Raw genomic sequence first — 14,250 nt, forward strand, 5'->3', positions numbered from 1 at the left:
CTTTTTTGTGCAGAGGGCTTTCCCGACAGTGAGCACAAAGTGAAGCACTTACTTCGCTCTTACTTCAGTTTCATATCAAATGCAGACATCTATCATACATGCGTTCATCAGATAAAATTACTGTGATACAAACGGTTTTCGGCAGCTTCTTCAGGCCCATTCGATGATTCGAGCTTTCAGTTAATTTAGACATTTTTTCTGGTCTCTTGGGGGGGGGCCAGAACTATTGAGAGTTTACCGTATTCAGCAACGATATGACAGCTCCATGCGTTTTCATACACATCCTTCCTGTACAAAAGAAAGCAGGTGTAGAAAATCCTCTGCAAAATTTATACTGGAGTATCGAACTCGAAGGGGATCACGAAATAGTTCAATATATCAAAAATTCCATACACAGAAATCGGCTCGAGATGCCACTTCCGATCATGCAAAATGATACCATATTGGTTGCATAATCAACCCACTCGCATAATGAACCCACTCTCCACTTTTGCCCCCAAGAATTAAAAAAAAGAAAGCATTAAGCCCGGTTCACATGCAAGCGATTGAGCGAACTGAGCGACGAGCGGCAGCGACAGAACAAAAAATATCCAACATGTTGGAACAGCGTCCCCACGAAAGAAAACACGAGCGTTTTCGCTTGCAACATGAAACAGTCTTTAGTCGGTGGTGCGTCCCTCCGTTTCGGTAGTCGCATTCACAGCTCATTTGCTGCATTGGCTGCGTCTGCTCCGTACCAGCCGTTGCCAAACTAGTTCCCTCTCGTTCCTTCATGCATATGGCTTGCAAGTGTCACATGCTGGTGCGTTGCCAACGATCACCGCAAATATGTGCGTCTTTGGGGAAAGGCCGTGGCGCTGCCTTAGACCAGCCGTCGCCGAACTGTTCCCTCTCATTCCTTCCGTGCGTGGCTTAAAAACGTCACGCGGCAAACGGCCGAGGGTGATGCGATCATCTTTAGGGAAGGCGCGCCTTTCGTGCGTGGTGTGGAGTTCGATATATCGAACGACCGGTGAAACTGAGTTCAATATATGACGCAGTTTTCCTATACTTTTACATGGGATTTTCACGGGGATATTCAGTGAGTTTGATATAAACCATAATTGGAATTATCCGGGGTCGGTATATCCAGGTTTTATTGTATACACTGCTATGCAATTCTTGTTTAATTTTGCTTGCAAGTATAGTAAGCCAACAACAAACAGGTCTAACAGTGGTTGATGTTTTTTAGTATTCATTTCTTTTTCAATTATCAGATATTCAATATTCGAAGGCCTTTTTTTCCCATATTCGTATTCGATTCATATTCGAAAATTTCGATATTCGCACACCTGTAATTTCCAACATTTTTAAGCAATCAGGTTTTATGAGAATGTATGCACTGCATAAAGAAAGGTACTGGCTCAAAACAACTAAACCAAGCTAAACAGCTTTCAGTTTACAATTCGATTTAACCACATAAAAACCCTACAATCTTCATTTTTATCTAAAAAGAGACACAGGCACCCGCTTCGGCTGGTTCATGGTGCACATTGCCTCTGTTGCCTAGAGTGCTGTCTTATATTGCGCTCACAGGCTGGATTCACAAAATATTTAAGCTGCCAAGTCAGTAGCCTTGGTTTATTTACGGTGGTGTTTGAGGCTTTTCTCAAGCCTAGATGCTTGAGACCATGCTGTCTTTCATGTTTTCTACACAGATAAGTGTGTGTGTGTGTGTGTGTGTGTGTGTGCGTGCGTGCGTGCGTGTGTGTGTGTGTGTGTGTGTGTGTGTGTGTTTTAGGGAGGGGTAAATGCAGATCTATACTTGGAGTCGCATTCTTTTAGGAGTGCGTGAATATTCGAGATTTTGAATACGAATCGAATATGTTTGTTATTCGATTTGCTTTCGAAAAACTGATATTTGAAGGTTCTGGATATACGAAAATTACTGAATACATTAAAAATTTCCGGATTCACCGCAACCTCCCCCGCATTGCGCGCTTCACCGAAATGCCTTACCGCATGGGCTGTGCAGTGATGCATCCTCAAAATGCGATGGGGCCGTTTTGTGATCAGTGCGCTACCAAAAAACATTTGCATCACAGTAATTTTACCTGGTGAATGGATATTTGCATTTTTAAAATGGATATCAGCATTTGAGACGAAACCAACATAAGAACGACCCCCCTTTTTTTCCCTGGTTTCGTCAAGTGCTTTCTTTTTCGTTCACTTTCAGAGAGGCCCTCTTCACAAAAGGGAAGCTCTAGGCCCATTAGATAATTTGAGCTTTCAGCTAATTCGGACGTTTTTTTCTGGTCCCTTGAAGCTCAATTAATGATCAATTACTGTATTAGCAGTGATTTAGCAGCTCCACCCGGTTTCATGCAGGTCCTTCCTGTACAAAAAAAAAACACTGGCACATGGAATCCTGTATAAACTCTATTCTGGGTTCTTCACTAGGGTATACACTTCTGTCAATTATAGTTTAATATTATATTTGCAAATACCATGAGAGTTCTGAAATAAACAAGATGAACACAGTCTGCTATAGATATTCGATTTGATTATATATTCGAAGGCTCTTTTTTCTGATATTCGTATTCGATTCATATTCGATATTCACACACCCCTAATTTTTTTCCTTAAACCAAGGGCTGCAAGTTAAGGGATTAGCTTATACAGTGAAACCTCGTTAATATGTACCCGCTTACCAAGTAGTTGCAGTTAAAGCGTAGTTGTGAAGGTTCCTTGGCTGAGCCACTATTGAAACCTATGTATTGGTTGACCGCTTAAAGCGTAGTGGCTTGTGAAGTGCCTACATGTTAATACGCACTTTTCGTTGCAGTTCGGCCAACGCTGTGCTGTGACGCAAAACGTTTTCACCTTTCCAAAAAGTGTTATGGACGTTCGGACTGCCAGTTATACAATTATAGTGTACTAGAAAGTATTCTAGAGAAAGTACACGGTTATTTTGACCGCGTTCCAACGACCGCTGTTTGCCGCGGTGATGTCCATGTCAATAGGCAGCTCGGGAATTGTTGGCCGCTTTGATATCGTTGGCAGCCTTATCGCAGTAACTATCACAGTCACCCCAACCCGCCCATGTGACTTCGCGCTACGCGTGCAGGCGTGCAGTTGCGACATAGTCTATCTTCTTTTTTTTGCTTTGTGAATGTGGTGCGCAACCGGTGATCGAATCGTTTGTATTGATTTTCCTTTATGGAACCGGTGATCGCATAGTTTGTATTCCGCTGTGGTGCTTTGCAAAGCGGTTGTTGTGTGAGTGTGTGTGTGAACGGGCGGCACTATGCCCCTCCCCAAAGTGATGAGGATATCGAGGATGACAGTGGCGATGACTTGGAAAGAGCAGATTCAGACCCTACCGAGACGGAAGCTGCTCAGACATTAACTGTTATGAGAGCGTTCGCTGAGAAGATGGGCCTTATGGAGAAGCTTGCGCGCGGTTTCGCTGATCTTGAGACGGCTGTTGTCGCCGCACAACTGCCACGGCGGCAACTGAAAATGACCGACTTCTGGTCGGACTTCTGGTCGGCAGGACGGGAATAAAGTGCACGTATGTGTATTCACGGGAAATTTGCAGTGCCTGGTTTTTTTCTTCACTTTTGGAGGGGGAGTAATGGCAATTTTGTTGTAATCGGTTAAGGTGTACTGCCGGATAGTACATACTTTTGCCGTGTCCCCGCCAACTACGTATTAACGGGGTTTTACTGTATTTAATATGAGTTGACTTATAATGCAGCCTTACACGATAAATGATGACTACTGATATGTGCGTCTGGCTGTGAAAAGTGTTGCACAAGGAAAGGGCTTCCCCGGCTAACCTGATGAAAGGCCTTGTCATGATGACGATGGTCTTCAGCCAAAATGTGGGATGCACCAGATAAAGCCCCTTGAGGTTCTTTCGTAACCTGCAGCAAACAAAGCACACCTCATGACCAGAATGTCCCCTGGCGAATCGTGATTCCCCATTAATAATTTACAAGGTCCCACCATGTCTGTACTAAAGAAGACATAAATCTAATCTTCTATAACTTTAAAAATTTTGCCTTGCTCGTTAGTACAGTATTAGACATGCTAAAGCCACAGGTGGACTGCAGGATCCTCTACTTGCCCTTCCCCCTCCGAGTATGCCACAAAACCAAAGAAGCAAACCTTTCGCTCCCCATCCCAAATGGAGGATCCTGAAACAAATAATTTTTTAAGCACTATAATGTCACTACCATTGTTACCGTACAAATACAAGCAACTGTAACCAAACTGCGGACCAAAGAGCAGTGCAATGGCCGGAAAAGGAAGTTCGAGTTCCGATTCCAACGCGTACGAACACAAACACAGTTATACACTTACACGGCTTCCTTGTTTATGATGTTCTGCCCAGACTTCTCCATGCACAATAAATGTACTCCTCCCAATACAACAGAGCTTCGGAAGAGAAAAGAAGAGCACGACTGTTCACCTTCTGTCTATCATCTGGTAACATCGCTTGAGCCATCCAAAGCTGGGCATCTTGCTACGTTCAGTGGCACCATGGAGGTAAATTAAGACGTAGCTGTCAGCCACTAGTTGGTCCAATGTTGACAGAACGTATCTGAAATGAAGCAAAGGATGGAGAAATGGGTGAGCAATCATATTTAACGTTTCAGGATAGCAGAACTGTACAGGTGAATTGTGTAGTGATGGCAGCTGAGCACACAAATGCAAGCGCCGAAATAATATGGCACACTGGTTTAACTCTGCAAATTTACATCATGTACAGGAACAGAGAAAGGACTCGCACTCTCTCACTAGGTGCAGAATGCTTATATTCACTTATTTTCAATATTGCCAAGCAAAATTAGAAAAAGAAAAGGCAAGTTCAAATAGTGCACCCACGGACTGCACATTAAAAGGTCAAACAAAGATGAATGCAAAAGAACAAGTAGGCTAAAATACATAGTAAAAAAAACTAATAACAAGCATTACATATTTAGGAGTTGGGTGTAGTATCACAATGACAAAGCCATCAATGTAACAGCAAACGGAAACAAGAATAAAAATAAATTCACTTCAGGATAAACAACCCACTGAAGTGTTGCGAAGCGCTTGGATATGTAAAGGAGGTGTGAGCCGAGTCTGCAGTAATGATTTAAACATCAAGGAGATTCCATTATCTGATCATGAGCAGAAAATAAGAATAAGAGAAGGGGCCATGTTATGAAGGGGAACCTTTTCAATGCATTCAAACTGAGGTGAATTCGAACATTTCCAGTGTATTTAGCAATTTTCGACTATTCGAAAATTCTGAATATCAGTTTTTCGAAATTTCAAATATTCGTACACCCCTATTCCAAAATCGAAGTGTCGACATTAATGACGTACGACTGCATGCGTAAATAATAATAATAATAATAAGTAGGCTTATGTTGCAGTAGCTGTGAAAGAACTGAAATAAATTGAATCGTGCTTGATGCAGTCTGGATGGTAGCCTAGCTAAACCCGATATAACAGCAAGGTTGGTCGGAGAATCAATGCACCTAAATTTGTCATGAATAAATTGCAATGATTTATGCCGTGACTTTTCTAGTTTCATTACATTAGTCACTGAGTGAGGAAACCAAAATGTGTTAGCATACTCTAAAACTGGTCTAGTGAAAGTAATAGTTAGCTGACGAAAGATTAACTGGCTTCATTCTCATGGTATACCACACACTGTACACACCGCTGTCAAGCTGAGAGTCCAAATGCTCAGTGATAAATTACTAGGTCACCCCTTTGCTGCCTAAGTCAGCAATACATAATTGTTAGCATGCATTTGCAGTTGCATATATCCCTAAACATCAGTTTTGTTCTTTCCTAGGCAGCACGCAGTGAATGTTGAAGAGGATCAATTCTAAGCCACTAGAGTCAAAAAGAAGACGACAGCAATGGAATTGTTGAATGCATCATGATAGCAGAAGCAGCCCCCTTACTAAAATGTGCGCCTCCTATATAAGCCATGACATACAGCAATGATTATCTGGTAACATACACCCAGTATTTCTGCACTTGTCCTGTTTTTGCCTATGGGATACACTGCTACTTTTCGTATAGATTCAATGGGATCCACAAGGTAACCTGAAACATAAATGTACAAATAGAGCCACATAAAAGTAATAAGAAAATCTCCCACAGACATTTATACTGCTATACAGGAATCTAATTAAACCCACTTTACCGTTCTTTACATAGCAGTCCCAGGAATGCAATCATCTGCACACTAGTCACTGACACCAAAGGTATCAGTGAAGACTCACAGGAACAGATTATCCATGACGTAGTCGTAATCTCTTCTGCAGCGGTCGGGCAGATGGCATGCACTGAATACAATGATGGCCTGGCGATCCTCTCCAAAGTAGCCTGCCAAGGACAGACGGAAGGAGGGAATCGTGTTTCACTCATTCAAGTTTCACTCCAGGATGTTTAATTTCGATCACAGGCCAGAGACAACAACAGAAAAAAAGACAGGCAATCGCACAATGGTAAAACTAAGAAAAAGAAACAACTGCAAGTGGAGGCCTCGCTATACAGTCAAACCCGGTTATAATGAACTGCGTAATTCAACGCAATTTGTTCGCTATATAAAGTATTTCGCTATAACCAAACCCGTTTATAACGAACTTCAGTACCAAATTCGTTATACACGATGTCCAGACAGCGCAGCGAAAACGCACTAACTAAAGAAAAACCGTGCCACTCACCATGAATCTACAAAAGAAATTTATTGCGGATAAATGCTCACTTATTTGCAGTAGGCAGTGATCTTCGCCTGAACACTGCATTTAACTCCATCAGCGAGAATCACACTTTCCACACGCGACATCATTTCCACAAACTCCAGTTCGCTTCCCTGTATTCCGGAGCAGTATCGGCGCAGCAGATCGGTAGCAGTGAGGGCTTCGTGCAACGTCGGGCGAGGGCGATCGTCCTCCGGCGGCGGCTCCTCGGTCTCCTCGTTCGCACCAGATGCCAGCATGTCGGCAACAATTTCCGAGTCCAACGGGCTCGCTGTCACGACTACGTTGTCGTCAACAGTGAGAAAATCCTCCAGGGCAACTTCTTCGGGCACAGCGTTCGGAACATCAGCGAGTTCTTCCCACAGCGTGGCAACATCGCTGTCATCTTGCACAGTGCGCGCTTCACTAGCAGCTTCTGCATCCTCTCGACATAGTCCAGCATGGTGGAAGCAGTTGCGGATTGTGGATTGCGTCACGTCTTGCCAGGCACGGTTAATCATTTCTATTGCGGCCAGCAAATTAATCTTGAGCTCGTCGTTAACCCGCAATTTCACCAACAGCCGCTCAACGACGTGTTTCCTGTAGCCCAGCTTGAAAGCGCGGATGATCCCCTGATCGAGGGGCTGCAAAACCGCAAGCCAGCAGCAACGTAGGCACGTCCGGAATCGTGAGGATAGCAGCAGCACGACTTGAAAACGCGAACAAAGAAAGCTCCGAGGATGCGGGAAAGTTCGCCACTGACGCGTTCGTTGTTCGGAGGCTGCCTTCCCTTCGCCCAAACTTGAAACCAGTTCTGGCCGGTGTTGCTTCTTTCTCGAAGCGCAATAGGTCCGGAGCTGCTCGAACGTCTTTGATCACATGGTAGGCAGCTGCCGAATAGGAGCGCTGCAAAGAGAGGCTGGCCGATGGCGCGGATTTTAAAGGCTACTCACGCTATTCCGGGCGACGGCCGCGCATGCGTACAGGAGGGTCCCTCGTGGAAGCTGCTGTAGAGAGCCCCTCCTGCGTTTTACGGAAGCGTGGCATCGGCGCAGAAGCAGCAGAAGCACCCTAGCGGGCGCGTGATGACGTATGCGCCGTGTGAGACCTTGGGGAACGGAGCAGTCGCCAATCCCCCTCCCATCTGACAACGGCATGCGCTAGAAGTATTGCGGCCCGGCAGCGTGGGCTGCCCGGAGAGAACTCGGAGCCGGCACAAAGGCCCGCCCGTTGGCGGGCGTTTGGCGACCGATCGCGCGCGCTGAGTTCGCTATATCCGATGTGTAGTTCGTTATAAAAAAATACATTTTATATGCATAATGCTAGCGGAAATTCGAGTGTTCGATATAAAACATAATTCGCTCTATCCGAGTTCGTCATATTCGGGTTTGTATACTACACGACTGTGCCAGTAAATGAACATTCACTTTTGTCCTTTCACCAATCCCTTTTCCATTCACCCCTGCCATGAAGTCCATCGTGGCATGAGATACACAGTACAGTCCAATGTGGTAAAATGGAAGTACTCACACAAATGAAAAAAAAAATTACAAACACCACATCTGAGCACATGACTGGCCTAAATGACAAACATTCCAATTTCTTTCCGGGAACAAGTAAACGTACATAAGGTGAACTACATTAATAAAACAGGAAAACACATATTGTGTTTGGATAATTACACAGTTATATTTACGCTACAAGTTATTCCCCAGTTTTAATGCTCTGCCTCGCACCAGGCAGTAACCAGTCAATCAGTCAAAGTTCTATACTTGTGTTATGCATGAGCATATCAGTTCTTTGCAACTAGGAGTGGCTTTCATTGTCCCAAATAGTTTAGTCACAATCCAGGCAGCTCTCCACTATGCCTGAGCCAAATTTGGTTGACTTGAGGCCAGCTTATCATTCAAACAGGAAGGTCAATGCACATCCCCAGCAATGATATGCACTAACACTGTTTTGGCAGCTTTAGGGCACAACAGGAAATCAGCTTCCATATACATACCCGGTCATGCACTCCCTTCTAACATCCGCATTGCGCCCATCCCTCGGCACATGCAGCCGGGGCTCCATGACGGTCGTCAACAGGCCCAAGCTACCCACTAGAACCCTCCTCTCACCACTTATACGGTGGCGTACACAGATGCCTCACGCCTTTCAGATACTGGCCCCAGCGCATATTTCATCCATTCCTCGCATCTTCCTGACCCCATATGCCACACGTGTGGACCTTTTAGCAGCCCTCCCAGCTCAACCACACTTGAAATCACGCCCATCGTACACGCCGCTTAGACGTTTGTGCAAATGCCCTCCACAAACAACATTATATACACGGACTCGCAAAATACTCTTCCATTCATCCACAACTGCACAATACCTGTTGACCTACGAGACAGTCTCGATGAGGCCCTCTTCGCCTTACGCCCAGCCACTGTCATTCTAAAGTGGATCCCTGGTCATTGAGGAATCGCCGGAAATAAGCTGTGTAATCAGATCGCCCGCGATTTTCATAAAAGGGCTCCGGTGATCCCCTGGGTCAGCCTACCGACAAGTGACGAGGCATACGCTCTAGAACACACCCTGAAAGAGCACTATTCGCAGCTAATGGAAGGTTTTGCCCGTCTTACTGCGCCCCACCCAGCCCTCTCCCCCAAACCAGAGTCCTCCGTAAAATTCAATCAAATGCCCTCATTACCCCAGCGCCCCACTCCATTTGTCACATGCGCGCTGACCCCTCGTGCCCTAACTGCCCCTCCATCTACGCGAATCTTGAACAGTTTTTTCCTCTGTCCTGCCGCCATACAATCCTCACGCTATCCCTACCCCCTACCTGTATCCTGGCGTGCCTGGTTGGAATCTTCTTCACCGAAGGACCAACTAGCCTAGGTACAACAGGCAGCCGACCTGTTGGACACTTAATTTGTCCTGAATAAAGTGCATTACTACTACTACTACTACTATATGCATGAATGAGTAGGCATTACAGTGTTTTGTTTCTTCATGGCTCTTAATGGCATCTCATACTGGCTTTAAACTTTATTCTTTCCCATGCCTCTGTTTTACAGAATTCTTTATTTTCCATACCCCTAATGGGCGAAGCATCACGGACAGGAGTTGGATTACATCAATCATACCATACCAAAAATATCAAAAATTTTAGCAAAATGCAATGCAATACAAAATTTCTGGACAGTGAACTAGAGCGAAAATTACAAAGATAAATATAAAATTATTAAAACTGTTCACAGCATAATGGAAGTAGTACAAAATTTTGAGCATAAACAATCAGGCCTTGTGGAGTATTTCACCTGATAAAGCATATTCCTCACCTGAGGCACCTGTATTACAAGGGTAACTTCATGCTCATCTTTCATTGGAGGCAGCACACAGCCTTATCATTTTGTCATGCAGCTACGTAAAAAATTATCTGCACCTATGCGAATGTGTTCTTGCAATGTTCAAGGTTGTCTGGGTGGTTTTGGCACCTTATTTCGAAAGTTATCACGTTTAAACTGGGCCCAGCCAAAAGTGACCACCATTTTTTACCTAACTATTGCACATGCCCCTCCCTATTTGCTTTCTGTTGGAGGGCATGAAATCACCTAATAAACAGCATACAGCACCTGATGCAAGTCTGCAAGCCTCTGGACTTGCCTGCCTGCCATCATTGATGCGTGACATTATATATTAGAAAATTAGACACAAGAGGTTTGTATCTGATAACAGTGCACATACCTCCATGTGAAAGCACCTTCTTGTAAGGGTCAATGACCCTCATGTCAATCTTGTGCTCAACCCCACCCACATTGCAGGTCTTCCAGCTTCTCTCCTCTGCGTACTCTTCTCGAGCAGACATCTCAGGAATTGAGTCACTCAGGGTAGAGTCATCTCCTGTCCAAGATGCAGAGAAACCGTGAATCAGTAAATGTGGGCCACCTTTAGGCACTAACAATTATACAACATGCGCCAACTCTTTTTTTTTTTTTTTGTACAGACTAAACTAGACAAACTCAGCGAAAATCTATGCTTTAAAAGAATGATGAATAATCTGAAGTAACTACATAGCTTAGATGGACCATTAATCTGTGTGCGTTTGCTCAAAATATTTTAGTACCAAACAGCTTAACAGAATAGGTATGTGAATGCAGATGTTGCACTAACATGCCAAGAGCAAGAATGTTGAGTAGCCCTTCTTGAGGATTATAATTTAAGCGCATTATTAAAAGTAACTTCACTTTAATGAGTACAATGTTTGGTTTGGTTCTGGGGTTTAACATACCGAAGTGACTGAGGCTATGAGAGATGCCGTAGTGGAGGGCTCTGTAAATTTCAACTACCTGCGGTTCTTTAATGTGCACTGGCATCGTACACCCCACAGGCACCTAGCTTTTCACCTCCACCAAGAAACGGCTGCTGAGGCCGAGATTCGATCCCGCATCCTTGGGCACAATAGTCAAGCGCCCTAACCACTGTGCCACCCTGGCAGGTAACGAGCAGACCTTTGCACTCGTTACTAGGCATGCATTAGGCCGTCATATTCGTACGGAACAAATCAGAACTATTCCAAGAAACAACTGAGCCAGAATAACTGAGCAGTTGACTGCAGGAGCTGTGTGGGGTTACTAACGATGCTTTCATTTCGAGGTACTTATAGCATTCCCTTGCAAAGGCTACAGTTCTGTGACGCTTGTGCTAGCCTAACTATCTATTTACTATAACACCAGTATAGTCTCACGCGACCTGGCATATAAATATTTCCATGGTGTGCCTCTAAGGGTGCCTACTTTTTTTCTGCATTCCTTCAAAGGTTAATCCCCTCAATTTTCTCTTGCAATTCCAAACTTAAAAATAACCTAACCTCATGGCACAAAACGCTTGGATTAGCTTCAGCGACAAAGCTGTTGCAATGAAGGCCCACTCACTTCCCAGTACAGAGTCACCCAGTTCATCAGGTGTCTCGATATCTGGCGTCGCCAGGTCGTCCGCAGGTGAGAAGACATCTCCGTCACTCTTGTTGCTCATGGACGAGATGCTCTTCTGGTCATCATCGAGGCCAATCTGGGCCCGGAGGATGTCCGGGTTGACTCTGATCTTGCGCCTGTGGCGGCCAGTACCGCTCAGACTCGAAGGCCTCTCTGGTAACAAAGGATGAGGAAGACGGACTTGTAGGAAAGCGCCCTCACTAGTCATGATCATGATTACACGTGCCAGAATAAACACGAGAGACTGAAGTCAGAGCAGCAATGAACACACAGTAAGACAGGCCCACGTTGGTGAAGAACACCACTCTGTCACAAATGGTCTCGGCACTCCTATAGTTTTATATGAAGCTAGCCCCTGGGACGTTCTTTTAGACCACTCCCAGAGCAGAAGCCATGTAGTGCGGAGGGGGGTCATTCTGCTCCAAGCCACGTTCAGTCTGTTTGCCAGGCTTCTTTTTTTCTCACGCAGCCATGAACTGATATTTCCTTATCACAACATTTCCACTAATTCAGGTTCTTACTTACTATAAAACAACTGTATATTTCAGGCAAGAAGAAAGATTGAAATAAATCGTTAATTTCTAAATAATTAGTTGAAAAAACAAAAATGCAAGCCTCACATCCCCACTTAAACATGAAAGTTCCCATTCTTGGTGAAAAATGAAGATCTGAAGGTTCCGCAACACAACACACGTGTGTAGAAAATAAGTTGCCAGCATCCTTCAGACAAAGAGCAGACGTTTCAAATAAACGAGACAAATTAAAAAGCCTGCGACTGCAAAAGCCTCTTTAAGCATGTGCTCCCTGCAGCAGCACACAGTACCCAGTGCACATAAGCAGAAGTCATATACATGGCGACTGGACTTCACAAACCTCACAGTGGCACAAAAGCTCCTAAAGGGCAGAAGAAGAAAAAATGGTGTTAGTAGCTGCACAAATGAGAAATTGGGTTAGTGAGGCTCTACGCAAAGCGGTGCATCACAAACCTGCTCGGGTACTGGAGACACTTTCATGCTTCTCTTCAGAGACTACTTCAGAGGGAGGCGTGGTGGCATCGTCAATGTCCGTAAACTGCTCCGAACAGATGGTCACTGGTAGCTCTGGGTCTGAATGGGCAGCATTCACTTTGCTTACATGCTGTTCACAGGAGAGGTCAACTGGTAGAGAGGACAAACTACGAGACGACTCGGCTGAGAAACTGTGCGTCGCGTCCACACCTGTGAGATTTTCCAGTTTTTTCAGCACAGACTCCTCAACGTCTATCCGCTTCAGAGAGTGTAATCTCTGTGGTTCAGGTGTGCTGTGGCAGTCACCTGCTCCACCCTGAGCCACGCTCTGCTGGACGGGGCTCTCAGCCTTGTCCACACTCTCACATGGCTGAGGGCTGGTGCTATCCTCTTCGTAAGCGACCACCACAATGTCGCTCGACTCATCCATGAATGGCTCAAGGTTTGGCACGATTACCTTCTTCTCTCGACTCTGGCTGCCACCATTTTTCAGGCTGTGGCTTCGCCCGGCCAGTCCTACAACTGCCTCAAGAATGTTGTCATCAATAAAGCTGGAGTATGAGACGTAGTTGTTTGCGATTTCGTCCACTTCCTTGGGGGTCAGCAGATCCTGAAGGCGTCCGCTTAAGACGTAGCCATCCTTGATTTTCTCCTCGTCAAAGCAGCCTCTAATCTTTGTGAGCAGTTCCTCATCGGGTATTTCACCAGAGGCCTTCTCCTCGAAAAGAAAAGAGTCACCACGATCGAAGGGGGGAGGGAAGTTATGCAGGTTGATGCGCGCCACATCATCCGAGCACTCCTCGACATCTCCGTGTCCGAATGAACTTTGGCTGACATTAGGCGTAGAATGTTTGACAAAGGCATTGCAGCCACCGTTCTGCAATGACACCATAAAACTGGGGTCCGAAGCAGGCTCAACCTCTTCATTCTCAGTCTCAAACTCTGGGCTGGAGGAAATGACGCTGGGGATGGAGAATGGTACCTTGTCACATGCAGGGATGGACAGTCTCCCACTCAGAAGGCTGTCCTCATAGTAGTCTTGAAGCTCGGAGGCCAGGCTCAATGGCTGGCTCAACTCTATGGCGCTGACTTGAGCCAGTGGTGAAGACCAGGACGTTGCTGTGTCATTGCAAGCCAGCAAATTACTTCCATCACAAAGACACGGCTAACAGCTATCGTGCTGTCATCTGTAACTGCTTCAAAAGAAAGTTGCAGGCCTCTATTGCATCTTTTAAATACTTCACTGAGAGCACAGCATTCAAATATCAGTAGTTTGAACTTTAAGGGTGATCGAAACATTGTGTGGAAAGGGTGGGGATAGAATTAAGAACATTTCTAATGTGTTTTTGATACATTTGGTATTGACAAGACATGAATAAAGAAGCAGTTTGGGCCAGAAAGAAATTGTACTGTGCTATACTATCAGCAGAAGACTGCTCTATTTACTCGTTCATACATAGTACTGCCAATACAAAAAATATATATAAGGCCATAAAGAGTTTGGAACTTGGTCGCAACAGAAATGTACAG

General features: G+C 45.0%; 1 protein-coding gene across 2 annotated transcripts in view; it reads right to left on the minus strand.

Moving 5' to 3' along the window:
* Positions 1-14,250, minus strand: part of LOC146186847 (uncharacterized) — a 77,040-nt gene that overhangs the window by 13,908 nt on the left and 48,882 nt on the right. For both annotated transcript variants that reach the window (XM_084607471.1, XM_084607470.1), the window contains exons 14-19: positions 12,700-13,839; positions 11,654-11,866; positions 10,467-10,622; positions 6,273-6,375; positions 4,457-4,588; positions 3,822-3,908 (exon numbers count right to left, since the gene is read on the minus strand). In XM_084607471.1, coding sequence (XP_084463597.1) covers positions 3,822-3,908; positions 4,457-4,588; positions 6,273-6,375; positions 10,467-10,622; positions 11,654-11,866; positions 12,700-13,839 — 1,831 coding nt within the window. The remainder of the gene's footprint in view (positions 1-3,821; positions 3,909-4,456; positions 4,589-6,272; positions 6,376-10,466; positions 10,623-11,653; positions 11,867-12,699; positions 13,840-14,250) is intronic.

Source organism: Amblyomma maculatum, chromosome 6 (genome assembly GCF_055883805.1).
Source record: "Amblyomma maculatum isolate TAMU_Amacu chromosome 6, ASM5588380v1, whole genome shotgun sequence".
Lineage (NCBI taxonomy): Eukaryota > Metazoa > Arthropoda > Arachnida > Ixodida > Ixodidae > Amblyomma > Amblyomma maculatum.